At 43.8% G+C, this 17,046-nt stretch overlaps 1 protein-coding gene across 1 annotated transcript in view; it reads left to right on the top strand.

Moving 5' to 3' along the window:
* Positions 1-16,573, top strand: part of LOC132589606 (cytosolic phospholipase A2 epsilon-like) — a 91,839-nt gene extending 75,266 nt beyond the window's left edge. Inside the window, exons 17-20 of the mRNA XM_060262357.1 lie at positions 804-989; positions 1,437-1,603; positions 2,171-2,354; positions 16,229-16,573. Coding sequence (XP_060118340.1) covers positions 804-989; positions 1,437-1,603; positions 2,171-2,354; positions 16,229-16,491 — 800 coding nt within the window. The 3' untranslated portion in view covers positions 16,492-16,573. The remainder of the gene's footprint in view (positions 1-803; positions 990-1,436; positions 1,604-2,170; positions 2,355-16,228) is intronic.
* Positions 16,574-17,046: the final 473 nt, after the last annotated feature.

Raw genomic sequence — 17,046 nt, 5'->3', positions numbered from 1 at the left:
TCCTATCTGGCCCCCGGGCAACTGGCTGTTATTGGCTTCCTTCTCCCTCTTTCTTGTTTCCTTCTGCATCTCAGCTTGCTTTGCCAGCTACAGGAGCTACAGAACAAAACCCTATTTTCTCCATTGGTTGAGGCTCCTCCCCCTCCTGGTCCCCTGTGGAGGGAAAGAGCTAGCGCTTCCTTTGCCCAGTTCCCTGGATCCCATGGGAGAAATTCAAAAAAGCACCTTTAAAACCAACAAGTGCTAATGTTTTAAGCATGTTTTATTTTAAGTTTTATCTTTAGCATGTTTTATTTTATTGGTAGGGGGGGCAACAGTGGAAAGGCGTCTAGTGTCCTGGCCCCACTGATGGACCTCCTGATGGTACCTGGTTGTTTTGGCCACTGTGTGACACAGAGTGTTGAACTGAATGGGCCATTGGCCTGATCCAACATGGCTTCTCTTATGTTCTTTATGTTCTTAAGGGTTTTTTTAAAAAAATCTTTAGTCATGTTTGTCTGTGTCTTTTAAAAAGTTTATATCTTCTACCTAATCTTAAATAGGTACACACATGGCTCCGGCCTGACACAAGGTCTTGTTTAGGTCAGATCCGGCCCTCATAACAAATGAGTTTGACAGCCCTGTTGAAGACCAATTTTGAAAAAGCAACTTGAGATTTTAGTTATGTGGCCCTTGTAGGAACCTGAGGTTTAAAAAGAACAGGGAGCTCAAGGGATTTCCACATATCATGTAATAAATTGTCGTTACTTAGAAAGACTAATGTTCAAACAATGAAGCACTTACTAAGCTTTATTTCTTTTCAGATGACTGTGTGTTGTATACACATGTGAATAAACTACCTACTCATATGGAGAGTCCCCCAGATAGTCTTGCTAGTATTTTCCAAGATATTATCATGTGGCGACCAGCAGTTACCCAGGTCCCCAATTTTTTGAAAGGCTGCCCGATGCACAACAAGTACCTGGAGAGTCAGCTTGCACAGTGGAAAGGTACAGTGACAGCTCCTCTTTTCATGAAGTGTGGAACAGATTATCCAGACTGAACAGCTGTTATGAATGATGCACAAAGCTGAGTTAAGGCAGAAACTCTTTAAAAGGACTGCATGCTGGCCATTCTTCCAGAGGGAAGGGTGTGGGGCATAAGACTGTCTTTTATTCCCAGAGAAATAGCTAGCTGTCATTTGGAGATGGGATTTTGAAGCCCTAGTAAAATGCAGTATGAGCACAGAGCATAAGAAGGGGAACTGCCCTAAAGATCTTGTATAGGCAGAAGGGCAGCATTGGAGCATTTTAAATTATTAACAATGTATTCCTAAGCGGAGTTGCACACTTGAAGTCAGTGGTTGTGATTTGTTTTAGAACTGTGCTTTCTACTTCTTTACTTTCCCCACAATTAGCTACATTAATTATTGTTGACAACAAATTCATTTCTTTTAGACTGTGATCTGGACAGTTTTCCTAACCAGCTAACAGGATGTGAAGACCACCTGTATCTAGTTGATAATGCATTTGCCTTTGCTAGCAGCTACCCACCACTCATGAGGCCTGAGAGGAAAGTGGATGTCATCATACATTTAAATTACAGCTCAGCATCACAAATGATGGTGAGAAAATGCAAACTATAACTCAACTGCTGTGACAACCATAATCACAGTTTATGTGCTTTGAGAGTCAGTTGATGTTCTATGATATAAAGAGAAACTTGGTTATTAAAACATACTTCCTATTCTTCCTTCAGCTGCTTCCTCCTCTGCCAGCAGCAACTCCAGGGCTATAAAAGGGGAAGTTTAATAAATGTTATTTAGTAAATGTATGCAACCATCCTGTCTTGATTAAAGTGAGATGAAAGAGGTGTTCTTCACTCTTTATTTACTTGCACTAGGGTTGTCTGGAAATACCACCTCCACCAAAACAGTCTTAGTTAAACCTTGGTCTTCAACTTTTATGCATCTTAGCAAACAGAAGTTAACAATTTTGGGGGCATATGGTGTATGTATCATGAGTTAGTCATATTCTAGAAGTCATTTCTGCATAACAGGTTTGCTTTTGAACAATGCATGTTATTGTGCATCACAAATATATAGGTGACTGCTGATACACATGCACACACACAAATCTATTTCTAGGGGTTCTAATATCTTGTTTGGATTTTTCTTCCTGTAATTACACAGCCCCTGAAAGAAGCCTCAAAGTATTTCTCAGAACAGGGAGTTCCATTTCCTCAAAATATCCCAGATGTAGAAGAAAAGGATATAAAGGAGTGCTACCTAGTTGGAGATCAAGAAAGCCCCGAAATACCTATAGTGGTCCTTTTCCCTTTAGTTAATGATACTTTCAAAGAGTACAAAGTACCAGGTAAGTCTTTGCTCTTTTTACCTCATTATCACTTACATAGTACAAAAGAAGACATGGAAGGTTCATGATTATACTGCCACACATTTTTTTAAGATTAATGATCAGGCCATGTGAGAAAGCAATTTGGATTGAGTCCACAGGGTAATGGAAGGGGTAGTTAACCCCCCACCTTCCAAAATTGTTCTGAAATAAATAATCCTCAGCTGTTATTAGTATAGTCTAGGTTTCCTAGTAAGGTCCCCCAAGGAAGTTGATTTCCATCAAGAAAACAGCACAAGCGGAAAGAGTTACTCCTCCCTTCTGCCATGTCAGCATCTAAATCCAATTAGCAGGTTTTAATGTGCTTTAAAATATCTCCTCTTGTTGCACCCATTGTTATCTCATTGGCCAGGTAACAAAAGATCTGGGAACTGTTGGGATAAGAATATTTGCAGATTAATATACGAGGGTAGGATGTTAGGAAAAGAGGTCATAATTGGGGGCCATAAAGTATCAGAAAGAAGACAGTAAAGAATCATGAAAAGAATAGAATTTGTGTTCAGGGGTAGGACAACCCAAACAACTACATTCCATGAGTTAGGTGATGTAATCCAGATTTCTTTACAACCCTGCAGAGGATTTGGGACACATCTCTCATATCCCATGCTGCTTCACTGGCATCCCTAAACATACTACCACACCAAGTGGGCTGGCCCTAGACTATCTGGTGCCCTAGGCAAGGCTAACTTCTGGTGCCCCCCCCAAGTTTTATAATAAAGAGAATTAAAACAATAAACCCTTATTTACAATGGATAGTGGAAATTCCTTTTCCCCCATCATGAGCTGCAGAGGGCTATGTTCACCTAAGAAGTTTAAAATAACTAGAGAAAGAAAATAAGGATTGCCAGCTTTAGAAGCAAAAATCACATCCTGAAATTCTAAGCAAAGTGTTTAATAAGCAGAGCACATTAATCACTACTCTATGATGTACTGATTGTCTAATCCAGACTCCTTTTGAGTTACCAAAAATAACTTTTCAAGATGGAATGCAAAGCAAAATTGAAATGTAAGAGATAGCAATAAAAAAGTCATTTAAAAAGTTAAGTTTCAGTGTTCTTGAATTATATTTCCAGATAAAGCTTAAGCGATATTTTTAAAATTTTCAGTTTTGTGAGTTTAGGCTTTAGTACAAGAGTCAAACCTTTTTGAGTAAAGCTCTTGTACTAAGTAACATTAGACTTGGAAAATTTGTCTGATCTTCAATTTGTGTAGGGTTTTCTTCCCCCGTTTCAACACTAGTAAGTGGCCTTAAATCTATAAAAACTGGAGTAGGGCATAGTCAGTCTTAAACTTACTACAATCTACAGTGCAGTTACCATAGACAAGCTTCTTCATTCACTTCTATGGAAGGGACAGGTCCATGTGTACAAAGGAAGTAAATTTTCAGTGCAGTAAATGGGAAAGCCACTGTGTATACAGATGCTATATATGAGATTGTAGCTGAGAGATGTATCCTGTTCAGATCTCTCATGGGCTCATTAGGAAGTCCTAAGCTGAGTCAAGCAAGCCACTCTCTGTCTCAATTTCCCAGGGAAGAAAGGGAAATTGTTTCCTCTTTCCTGCAGGACAGAGAAAGCCAGCCAGGCTGCAGGTTCCCAGGGAAAAGAAGACTCCTAAAGGAGGGGTGAGGGGGAGGAAACAGCACATGGAGGAAAGGGAAGGTTGTTTTCTCTCTCCTGCAAGACAGAGAGAGCCAGGCTGCAGTTTTCCAGGCTGAATAAGAGACCTATATGGGAAGGGGAGAGGAGACAGCCCACAGAGGAAAAGGGACGGTTGTTTTCTCTCTCCTGTGCAAACAAGCCAGCCTGCAATGCAGCTTTTACCTGGAATAAAACTTTGTTGGTCTCTTAGGTGCCCTGAGATGACTGTTCTTTCTCAAGACTCTGCTCTCTTTCTCTTTCTCCCCAAAAGAGAGGGGGAGGAGACAGTCAACAGCAGCTCAGGAGAAGGAAGTAGGAGAGGGACAGTTGCTGATGAGCAGATAAGAGCCCTGCGGGCCATATCTTTGACACCAGCTCTTTCTAGGACTGCACTGAAAATTTACTCCCTCCATCCAGCTCTCTCCTCGGCACTCCAGTGAATCAACAAACTTTCCTGGTCAATTGTTTAAACAGGCCATGGCTACTTAGACTGCCATTCACCCACCAGACCCTCAGCAGCAAAGAGAGGAGTGGCAGGAAGTGGTCTGTAGCCCATTGTAGGAATGTCACATGACTCAGGGTTGATGTTCATCACACCAGTCTGTCTCTGCTGCTGTGACAGTGGTTGTGTTGCTTTATTCTTATACATACTTCTTTACACAATCATTTACTAACAACGTGCAGAATAATGAGGCCGATGTTTACCTTAGCTTATTACCCCAAATGTGTATTCCAGGAAGGAGGTGAAAGGACAGCACATTCTTGCATAGGGCAAAGTACATGAAGGCTTAAGCCTGCCTTCTAAGTCTATAGATGAAGTCGGATCAAGGTTGGCCAGGCCGTTGACCCTTCCTTCATCCAATTCTTTTCTGTTTTTTTAAGGGGTATCTTAAACATTCTGACCCCTCACCATCACTCTCTGGAATCGATTGTATTGAAGGGGTGTATTGTTCCAATTGCTTTGCTAATACGTATGCATGATTGGCTTACAAAGTATATTCTTCTCCTGACGGATTACATATTCTTGTAAACAAGACACATAAGGAAGGCAAGCATTGTACAAAGCCACACACCACTACAGCTAGTCCTTACATTCCCAAACCCCACTGACACAAAGTGCCCAACCACCCTTAGGCAGCCAGGACCATAGTGCTTCCCACCAGGATGGTAGAATGTCCTTATGAATGGAAGCAGCTAACTGCCGTAGGTTATCGAGCTGATGGTTTATTCTTTGAGAATTGTCAGTGATATTGAAGCAGCCCATATTTTGCAATGATTCGCATCCTTGGTGTTGGAGGAGCAGCAGATAGGTCTATAGCTGCATGGTTGTCTAAAACAGCATCTCCATCTGTTCTGCACTCAAAGCAGCCAAGGCGATGGATGTAGAATTAATAGTTTTTGCTAAGCTGCAAGCAATTTTACTTAATGTTCTGTGATTAATAACAGCTAAGGCTGGCACCCTGATGAGTGAAGCAGCAAGGGACACATATTCAGCTTGAGATAATAATGCCATATCAGAAGAATCACAGGTAGAGTCTAAGGGGACAGTTTCTCTGTGAGGCAGAGGATTCCATAAGCCAGGATCTTTGAGGCAACACCACAGCAAGGTGACTTAAACAACATACAGAAAGAGATATATTAGCAGAAATATAATGAACAGTTCAATGGAAGCAAGAGAAAAACCAACAAGGTGGTAAGGGAATATGGCCATAATTACTGGTTACATTGATTGTTGCATTTTTACCATCTATGCATAAGTAAGATTTTCATGGTTAGCCACATATGAGGTATATAGAGTTAAGGCATCCGCTGGAAGCTTATAGGTGGGAATGCCCTAGTTGGGTAAAGTTGCATAAGAGATTTGGGATTCATTTAAACATTTACCAAGAGCTGTATCAGTTCCTGGAGCCTTGCAAACAGGAATTAGACAGGTTCCTAATAACATATGTAAATCAGCGTGTTGTGTCAAACAAAAAGGTGAAACGTTGTTAATGTTAGCTAAGCGTTCCCAAATATTAAACTGAAGACAATCTCCAAAACTAATAGCCTTGTCAGGAGACAAAAGACATAAACACAAACAACAAAGAGTTGTTCATTGTGAGTTGCAAAAACAGCAGCCATCAAATTCTCTGGAGATGGCTCTCGCCCAGCCTCTTCCAATGTTAGTTGAGCTGGATTAGTTAGATGCTTCACATCCCCCCATGTGACATCATGAGCTGCCTGGGTGTGTGGGTGTTGTACCATCTCCCTTTTGTGGCTGAGATGGAAATTGGGAATCGGATTTGGGAGACCCTGATGCTACTCCATCTTTAGCTGGGCGAGCACAACGTGCCAGAACCCGCAAAGGACCTGCAAGAAAGAACACAGCAGCATGCCAGCACCATCAGTTAATAAGGGGAACTGGACCATGCCAAGTTAATAAGACCAAATTCAACTGTTCCTGAACCCGCATTTGGGTAGGAACCCTCATTTTCACTTCTTTTAATTGTTTTTGAAGAGTGGTTTTCAATGTCTGATTAGCATGTTCCACAATAGCTTGACCTGTGGAATTATATGGAATGCCATGCTAGATTTGAATGTTCCATTGTGTACAAAAAGCAACAAATTCAGAAAAACTATATGCTGAGGCGTTATCAGTTTTCAACATTTGCAGACAACCCATTACCACAAAGGCAGAAATAACGTGAGCCATGACATGTTTTGTGGCTTCACCACAGTGAGCAGTAGCCCAAAGATATCCAGAGTATGTGTCTACACTAACATGAACACAGTACCAGGGTTTCAAGAAAGCTATATGGGTAAAATCCATTTGCCAGAGCTTGTTAGGAAACACTTTCCCTATAAAGAAAGGTTAAAACACTTGGGGCTCTTTGGCTTGGAGAAACATTGACTGTGGAGTGACATGATAAGAGGTTTACAAGATTATGCATGGGATGGAGAAAGTAGAGAAAGAAGTACTTTTCTCCCTTTCTCACAATACAAAAACTCATGGGCATTCAAGGAAATTGCTGAGCAGTCAGGTTAATACAGATAAAAGGAAGTACTTCTTCACCCAAAGGTTGATTAACATGTGGAATTCACTGCCCCAGGAGGTAGTGGCAGCTACAAGCATAGCCAGCCCCAAGAGGGGACTGAATAAAAATATGAAGCAGAGGTCCAGCAGGTGCTATTAGTCACAGTGCATATATATATATATATATATATATATATATACACACACACACACACGCGCATAGAAGAAGACACTGGATTTAAATTCTGCCCTCCACTCAAGAGTCTCAGAGCAGCTCACAATCTCCTTTATCTCCCTCCCCCACAACAGACACCCTGTGAGGTGGGTGGGGCTGAGAGGACTCTCACAGAAGCTGCCCTTTCAAGGACAACCTCTGCCACAGTTATGACTGACCCAAAGCCATTCCAGCAGTTACAAGGGGAGGAGTGGGGAATCAAACCTGGCTCTTCCAGATAAGAGTTTGCACACTTAACCGCTACACCAAACTGACACATATATTGGTCACTGCATGACACAGAGTGCTGGACTGGATAGACCAGTGTCCTGATCAAAAGGTAATGAGAACTGTTTGACAAATGCTTTGGCATTCTGGTGAAAATAGCTATGACTGAGAGAGGGATTAGTAAATAGAGAGGTATCACTTTTGAAGCCTTATCAGCATGCATCACCCTGAGCAATCACACCAGGAAGATTAGAATGGCTTCAAATAGTGAGCAATGAAAAAAGTTAACTCACAGCAAGAAATTAAAAACTGCAAGATTAAAAATATAGCCAATCAAATTAGGGTCAATTTGAAAAGTGATACATGCACCAGGAAGTTGATGAATCAAATTTAATGCATATAAGGTGTCAACTAATAAGTTGAAAGACCTTTGTGAATAGAGCTGAAACGCCATTGTTACAGCAGCCACTTCAGCCTGCTGCACTGAGAGCTGTTGCAAAGTAAAGTGTGTCTTTTACACTTTCTCCCCAGCAAACTGGGTACTCATTTGATCAACCTAGGAAGGATGGAAGGCTGAGCAACTTTGAGGCAGCTACCTAAATCCAGCTTCTGCCAGGATCAAACTCAGGCTGTAAGCAGAGCTTAAGACTGAAATACTGCAGCTTTAACACTCTGCACCACTGGACTCTTTCTGAATCCAAATTAGCATTTTCCTTAGCCAATTTTATGATCAATTATCCTGCTGCATCAGGATTATCAACCTGTCTTCTGATTGCTGCCTGAAGACAGTTGATAAGGTCTAAGTCGGGCTCTTGTGGCTTTTGACAGATAGTTGCAAAACTATGGGCTGACCGCCCTTCTGTAGGTACCTTGGCAAAGGCCTGTAAAGCACATTTCGATACAATAGCAAGGGTTGCAACAGGGAGCACAGCTTGTGCTTCAATAGTTCTGAACTGTCCAGATCCATATAGTTGTTCAGCAGTATAAGTCCCGTTGGAGCCACGCCCTTGAGCATTAGCCAAATTACAATATTCACTGTCCCATACCACATACTGTCCAGGAGTTAACATCATCCTCATCATATTTTTCCAATCTTGAGGAATCACAGTGTATCCATTAGAGAGTCCTTCTAAAAGACTCTGCACATTGGTTCCCCTTATGGCCATATCTCTGATAGCCTTTTGAATTTCACTCAAAACAGAGTGGGGCAACACAGTATAGTTAACAACCTGTTGCCTATTCTAATTCTGTGCATATGTTACTGGGCATACCAATAAAAGGTCAGGCAACTCTTCCCCTGTCAAATGTTCAGGGCAAATAGACAACATGTCTGCCAATTCTGGAACATTTTCCAATTTAGCCTGACTAAGTTCCTTCTCCAAAACTTCACAGACCATTCGTCCCAAGGCGTTAGATATTGGGCCCACGGGTGGATCCATTGGGGAGGAGGGGGGAAAGGAGGGGCAGGGAGCACAAGTTGGACACCAGTGCATTTTAGGGGACAATCTTTGGAAAGCTGCTTTGTATTAGAAATGGGCATAAATTTCTCTACTGTATACCTGCATTGATGCCAGACCTACAGAAGTTTAACAGAATCTCAAGACTTCTGTTGAAAGGTCTTCCCTATCTTCTCCCATTCCCGAAGTTTAAGAGAACCTCCCTTCGGGTACCAGGGGCATTGCTCACTGATCTCTTGTAAGAGAGTCTTAAGTTGCCCAGAAGTCACGGACCCGCTGTACTTCTGAATGAGGAACTGCAGCTCCTCCAAATGTTTCTGCTGGGTTTGCGAGAACTGTCCTCCCATACTCACCAATGAAGGGGTCGTTTAGAACGATGGAGTGCACTCAAGGGGCCTATGCCAGGCGTTGATGAGAGGTGTCCCTGTTCGCTGTGCCACTTGTAGGAATGTCACACGACTCAGGGTTGATGTTCATCACACCAGTCTGTCTCTGCTGCTGTGACAGTGGTTGCATTGCTTTATTCTTATACATACTTCTTTACACAATCATTTACTAACAACGTGCAGAATAATGCGACCGATGTTTACCTTAGCTTTTTACCCCAAATGTGTATTCCAGGAAGAAAGTGAAAGGGCAGCACATTTCAAGGCCCTTAGCATTCTTGCATAGGGCAAAGTACATGAAGGCTTAAGCCTGCCTTCTAAGTCTATAGATGAAGTCAGATCAAGGTTGGCCAGGCCGTTGACCCTTTCTTCAGTCCATGGCCCCAGCCACCTCATGGTTGCCTTTCCCCACTACACAGCTCCTTGCTTCTCCTGCTCCAGCAGCCATCCCTAGCAGGGATACTCTGTGCTGTGACCTCAGTAGTCACGTGGGAGGCACTCAATTTGGCACCCCCTAGTGACTGGCACCCTAGGCAGTTGCCTGATTTGCCTAGTGGCAGGACTGGCCCTGACCTCAAGCAACCATCTCAGCTGCTTCTGTAGTTGTGGTGGCTGTATTTGGGTGAAGAAGTCATGCATGTGTTCTAGATACTATTGAGTTCTAAAACAGCATTTGAGACAAGATTTTGAGAGTCATTATGATTACCTGGATAAAATATTGAGCTTAGAACAATAACAAGTCTTGAAATCCTTTCAGCACAGCCATACAAATTAGGAGAGATTACATATATTACTTCTGATAAATATAGCAGCTGGCTCATAAAAACTTTTGCCGCTATGAATCTATATATCTCATTCCCAGCATGCCCCCATGCGCAGATACTAATTTCTGCAGATTGGAGGCACATGGAGGGCAAAGAGGGGTTTTTTTTGGGAGGGGGGGGGGTTGCACACTTGGGCCACTCCCAGGTGTGCAGAAACATCTTATATCTAAAAAAAAAAGTTTACGTAAATGCCCTCAAAAGTTAAACATGTGCATGTGCAGAGAACAGACTTGCCAAGGGTGTCCAGCCTTGGAATTCTTCAAGCCAGTAAGGCCGAACACAGCAAGGCCATGGTTCCCCAAGCCCATGCTGGGGCCTCCAGGAAAGCTGCTGTGGCAAGAACTGTCCCTGCCACTGCTAGGACTGCCATAGCAAGAACCATTCCCACCTCTGCTAGGACTGCTGCTGTAAGAACCGTGCCTGCCACTGCCAGGACCACTGGCAAAGAAGAGGCCAGGAGGGCAACAGCTTCTCAAGGAAACACCAGGGCTGCTGGCAACTGAAAGAATGGCAGGGCTGGGGCTTCCCAAGCCAATGCTGAGGAAAAGTGTTGGGCCACAGAAGAATGGCAGCCCACCTGACAGGGACCCTGGAGCCCACCATGGCTACCCCAAAGGATACAGGGTGGGATTCCCAAGGCCCCAAAGCAGGAGCCCTCCAAAGGCTGAGCATGAGTGAGGGAATGAGGGAGAAGGGAAGGGAAACCATTGACTTACCTTTCCAAAGAACATGAACAATGGGGGCTGAGGGAAGAGATGCTGAGCACAACCACAACCACTCACCCACAGGAAGACAGAGCGGGGAGGAGCCAAGGAAGGAGGATTAAAAGGGAAACATGGAAGCCAGTGGAGAGGGGGGGAAGGAGACAGACCAGAGAATCCACCATACATTCATGAGAACTGGAACCAGGGAGAGGCACCGACAGCAGTTACAAGTTAAAACAAGCCACAACACATTGCAGAACATTTTGTTGCAGGTCCCCTCTTGTTATTTCTATTTAAGAAGCCACAAATATTTTGGCTGCAACAGGCTGACCCTGTTACCTCTTCAGAATGTGGTGTTGTATCTATGTTCAGTTTATCTAATCTGTAGAAAGAAATGAATCTAAGAGAGATGGCTTTTAGAACAGATAGATTAAGGATCACTGTGTATTTTCACTACAAATGATTAACAACAGTGATACACCTTAGCTATAATTAATCCATAAACTCTTTTTCTCCTCATCAAGGAATATCTTTCTTTACAACAAGTTCTGTATCTGTAAAACCTTTATTAGGCATTTGTTCATAAGAATCCGGATAATAACAAGTAGGAGGCAATACAATTATCTCTCTCGGCTTGGCTTCGCGAACGAAGATTTAAGAAGGGTGCAATAGTCCACGTCTGCTGCAGGCTCGCTGGTGGCTGACAAGACCAATGTGGGACAGGCAGGTCCGGCCACAGCGGCTGCAGGGAAAAGTCTGATTTAGGGTTGGTCCTGTAGCAGTGCGATTCTTCCTCAATCTCCTTTTGTCCTCAAGACCAGCTATGCGTGTGTTCTCAAAGGAAGAGACAGCCTGGTGGATGGTGTGCCTCCATGCTTTGCGATCTGAGGCTAGGTCAGACCACTGGTGATGGTTGATGTGACAGGTGCTAAGGGATTTCTTCAAGGAGTCCTTGTACCTCTTCTTTGGTGCCCCTCTATTTCGATGGCCGGTGGAGAGTTCGCCATACAGAGCAATCTTGGGAAGGCGGTGGTTTTCCATCCTAGAAATATGCCCTGCCCAGCGCAGCTGCGTCTTCAACAGCAGTGCCTCGATGCTGGTAACCTCTGCCCGCTTGAGGACTTCAGTGTTGGTCACAAAGTCACTCCAGTGGATGTTGAGGATGGTGCGAAGGCAGCGCTGATGAAAGCGCTCAAGGAGTCGCAGGTGATGACGGTATAAAACCCACGATTCGGAGCCATAGATGAGGGTTGTCATCACAACCGCTTTGTAAACATTGATCTTTGTGCCTTTTTTCAGATGCTTGTTGCTCCACACTCTTTTGTGCAGTCGGCCAAATGCACGGTTTGCCTTTGCCAGCCTGTTGTCAATCTCCTTGTCGATCTTGGCATCTGAGGAGATGATGCACCCCAGGTAGCTGAACTGCTGGACTGTCTTCAGAACTGATTCACCCACAGTGATTCAGGGAGGGTGATAATCTTCCTGAGGTGCAGGCTGGTGGAGAACTTCTGTCTTCTTCAGACTAACTTCTAGGCCGAATAGCTTGGCAGCCTCTGCAAAGCAGGACGTCATATGCTGCAGAGCTGATACCGAGTGGGAGACGAGTGCAGCATCATCAGCAAACAGTAGCTCTCGGATGAGTTTTTCCATTGTCTTGGAGTGTGCCTTTAGTCGCCTCAGGTTGAACAGGCTGCCATCGGTGCGATAGCGGATGTAGACACCATCGTCCTCATCTAGATCTACTGCGGCTCTTTGAAGCATCATGCTAAAGAAGATCGTAAAGAGAGTTGGAGCGAGAACGCAGCCTTGCTTTACACCTGTGCCTATTGGGAAGGGCTCCGAGAGGTCGTTGCAGTGTCTGACTTGGCCTCGCTGGTCTTCGTGTAGCTGGATGATCATGCTGAGGAACCTTGGGGGACATCCTAAACGTTCCAAGATTTGCCACAGGCCTTTCCTGCTAACGGTATCGAAAGCTTTGGTAAGGTCGACAAAAGTCACATACAGACCCTTGTTCTGTTCCCTGCATTTCTCTTGGAGCTGCCTGAAAACAAATACCATGTCGGTGGTGCTCCTGTTAGCTCTGAAGCCGCACTGGCTCTCTGGGAGGAGTTCTTCTGCAATGGTGGGCACCAGTCTGTTCAGGAGTATTCTGGCAAGGATTTTGCCTGCGATGGAGAGCAGGGTTATCCCCCGGTAGTTGGAGCAGTCTGATTTTTCCCCTTTGTTCTTGTATAGGGTGATGATGATTGCATCGCGAAAGTCCTGTGGTAATTTGCCTTGTTCCCAGCAGGTGACAAGTACTTTGTGAAGTGAGCTATGTAGTACTGTGCCCCCATGCTTCCAGATCTCTGGTGGAATTCCATCAACTCCTGCTGCCTTGCCACTTTTCAGTTGCTTGATGGCTTTAACAGTCTCTTCTAGGGTGGGGATCTCATCCAACTCTGTTTTCACCGGTTGAAGTGGGGTGAGGTGGATTGCTGAATCTTGAACTACGCGGTTGGCACTGAAGAGAACCTGAAAATACTCCGACCACCGGTTCAGTATGGATGCCTTGTCTGTGAGGAGCACTTGGCCGTCTGCACTATGCAAGGGACTCTGAGCCTGATATGATGGACCATATACTGCCTTCAGGGCTTCGTAGAACCCTCTTAAATCACCAGTGTCTGCACACAGCTGGGTTCTCTCTGCAAGCTTGGTCCACCACTCGTTCTGAATGTCTCGAAGCTTGCGCTGGAGGTTGCTACATGCAGCGCGAAAGGTTGCTTTTTTCCCAGGACAGGAGGGCTGAGCAAGATGTGCTTGGTAGGCAGATCTCTTTTTTGCCAGTAATTCTTGGATCTCTTGATTGTTCTCATCAAACCAGTGCTTGTTCTTCCTTGTGGAGAACCCGAGGACTTCTTCAGAGATCTGCAGGACGGTAGTTTTTAGGTGTTCCCAGAGTGCTTCTGGAGAAGGGTCTGTGGGGCAACTGAGGTCCTCAATTCTTGACTGGAGTTTTGCATGGAAGGCAGCTTTAACTTCGGCTGACTGGAGGCTGCCAACCTGAAACTTCCTCCGAGGGATACCTCCTCTCCTGGGTGTGGGTTTAAAGTGAAGACGGAGATTGCAGCGTACAAGACGATGATCCGTATGACATTCTGCGCTGGGCATTACTCGGGTGTGTAAGACATCTCGAAGGTCTCTCTGGCGCACCAGAATGTAGTCGATAAGGTGCCAGTGCTTGGACCGTGGGTGCATCCAGGTTGTCTTCAGACTGTTCTTCTGCTGGAAGATAGTGTTGGTGATGGTGAGCTGGTGCTCCATGCAGAATTCTAGCAGGAGGCGCCCGTTGTCATTGCAGTTGCCAAGGAGTCATTGCAGTTTGCCAAGTACTCCTTTCCAGGCTTCCGAGTCTTTACCTACTCTGGCATTGAAGTCGCCAAGGATGATCACCTTGTCCTCTGTAGGGGTCTTCCGTACGAGGTTGCGTAGATCAGCATAGAACTTGTTCTTTTCTGCAGGATCTGCTTGAAGGGTTGGGGCATACACACTGAAGAGTGTTGCATGCTGCTTGTTTTGAAGTGGGAGGCGCATGGACATGATGCGATCTGAGTGACCTGTTGGAAGGTTTTCGAGTTTGGAGGCAATGGAGTTCCTGACCATGAAGCCAACGCCAGAAAGGCGGCTCTCAGCCTTTGACTTACCCGACCAGTAGAGGGTATAGCCAGCACCGTGTTCTTGAAGACTACCTTCCTCAGGGAAACGGACCTCACTGAGAGCTGCTATGTCGATATTCAACCTGAGAAGTTCGTGGGCAACTAGAGCAGAGCGTCGTTCAGGGCGACCACTGCCTACTGTGTCAAGCATGGTTCTGATGTTCCAACACGCAAGCTTTAGTCTTTGCACACTTTGTGAGGCAGGTGCATGCCTTTTCTTTGTTGTTATTTTTCGACCGCAAGTAAGGATGCCCGTTGACCGCGGCTAGCCAACTGGGGTGGGGGAGACGAGCTTTGTTTAGGCCACTTTTTCTAGGCCCCTCTCCGTGTGGAGCAATACAATTATATTATAAAAGAAAATGCCATTTAAACCTATAAACATCTACATTTAGTATAAAATCAAGGATAAACTAAAAAATAATTCTATCAATACCTCAAGTTGTAATTTTGCATTCACAAAAACCTTTGTATGATCTCTCATGAGAAACTTAGTGCATGCTCAGCACAATAGATGTTTGTTCCTGTTAAGCATCAGGCAAAAGCCATAGAATGCAAGTGTGAATTTCCTGAATTGGTAAAGTAAAACTGCAGTGCATCGTGACATGAAATGTGGTAGTGTTAAGTCTTCTTCTTTTCTTTATGTGCCGTTCCCACTGTGATTTCTCCTTACCAACTTGTGCTTCAAGTAGGTTCAAATAAGCATATACAGATCCCTCACTTCAGCAAATCCCAAGGCTAACTTCCACAAACATATTATGAGAAAAGAAAGCACAAGCACACAAAAAAGCTAAATATCACAACAAAAATGTGTATGAGTCGCTTTTTCTCCAGATCCCTTCCAAAATGGCAGCATTTTAGTTTCCACACAACACCATCATGGAATTGTTCATTTTCTGGGTTTCTTCTTGCCTCATAGTATATCTTCCCCAATCTTCTTTGGTATGATTTTCCAAAAAATGTAAAGTAGGCTTAGTCTCAGTGTGGATAGGAAGGCATGGTTTTTCAGAATGCCATTACCACATCTAGGACCATTTCCTCTCTATTTGATCTTAACACCTGCCATTACCCACCCCCACCACCAATGGGCTTTTTGCTGTTGTAGGTATATTACTGTGTAGTCATACTTACTATTAATATTTTACAAAAAGTTAGCAAAAAGCACTTTGGAGGTGGGGTTGTGAGAGGAAATGGAGGAAAAGCACAGATGATATCCCTGTGTGGAGGCTCTGTTTTGCAGCTATCTGAGCACAACAGGGAACAGTCCCCATGTAGATGGAGCTACAGTTTCACAAGACAGAATACAACATTGACAGTGCAATCATAAGCAGAGTTATACCTTTCTAAGTCCATTGAATTCTCACTTTGCCATGGAAACCCACTGGATAACATTGGGCCAGCCACTTTGTGGCTGAGCAACAAACTAATCTAATTTATAAGGTCGTTGTTGTAAGGATAAAATGGAGGAAGAAAGCAAGCTGTTGTGAGCCACTTTTGGTTCCCACTGGGGAGAAAAGTGGGATATAAATATATAACCTGAAGTCAATGGGTTTAGGAAATTTTAACCTTACTTGGAATTCCAATGTCAGGCTATGACCTGCTATATATTTTTGACAGACAATCTCAAGATGTCAGTTTTCTCAATAATAATAAAACCATCATTTTCTTTAACAACAGGTGTCAAACGTAGTCCTGAGGAGATGGAAGATGGTATAATTGATCTTAGTACCTTTGGCCCTTACAATATAAATGCTTTACGATATTCAGAGGAAGACTTTGACAAGCTGGTAGAACTGAGTCAGTACAACATCATGAATAACAAAGATATGATTATTAAAGCCTTGCGCCTCGCAGTGGAACGGAAAAAGCAACGTGTAAACAGTCTGCAATGTGGAACAGAACAGGCATTTCAATCTGGAAGGAAAGGGAACAAAATCTAAAGTGCATTGCAGTCCATCAAATGAATACTTAAGACAGTGTTCAGCCTCTTCTATGAAACCAAACACCTATGATGGATTTTAGAAAATTGTTGTTGTTGTTGCAGCTATCTGAGCATAATAGGGAACAGTCCCCATGTAGATGGAGCTACAGTTTCACAAGACAGAATACAATATTAACTTTGCAATCATAAGCAGAGTTATACCTTTCTAAGTCCATTGAATTCTCACTTCGCCATTCAGTCATGTTCGACTCTTGGTGATTCTATAGGCCAGCTCTCTCCACATTTAGAAAATTAGCTGGTCATAAAGGCAAGCATTTTGTCAATCAAACAATATTGTTTGCTTGTTTCCACATGAGGTAGTGACCAAATGAAAGATGGACACAGAACCACCTGCTCACCATAGCTCTTCCCTGTTGACCTATTTCCCCTAGTGTACATGATTAGATTGTAAGCCTGTTTTATTTTTATTTTTTTATGGACGGAGTGCTTTTAGGTGTTTTATAAATAAATATTTTTAAAAACTGGTAGGAAGTGCTGTGAACAAGTTATGAAA

This window comes from Heteronotia binoei, chromosome 21, assembly GCF_032191835.1.
Source record: "Heteronotia binoei isolate CCM8104 ecotype False Entrance Well chromosome 21, APGP_CSIRO_Hbin_v1, whole genome shotgun sequence".
Classification (NCBI taxonomy): domain Eukaryota; kingdom Metazoa; phylum Chordata; class Lepidosauria; order Squamata; family Gekkonidae; genus Heteronotia; species Heteronotia binoei.
The sequence above is the reverse complement of the archived record's forward strand: the minus strand, read 5'-3'. Positions and strand labels throughout refer to the sequence as shown.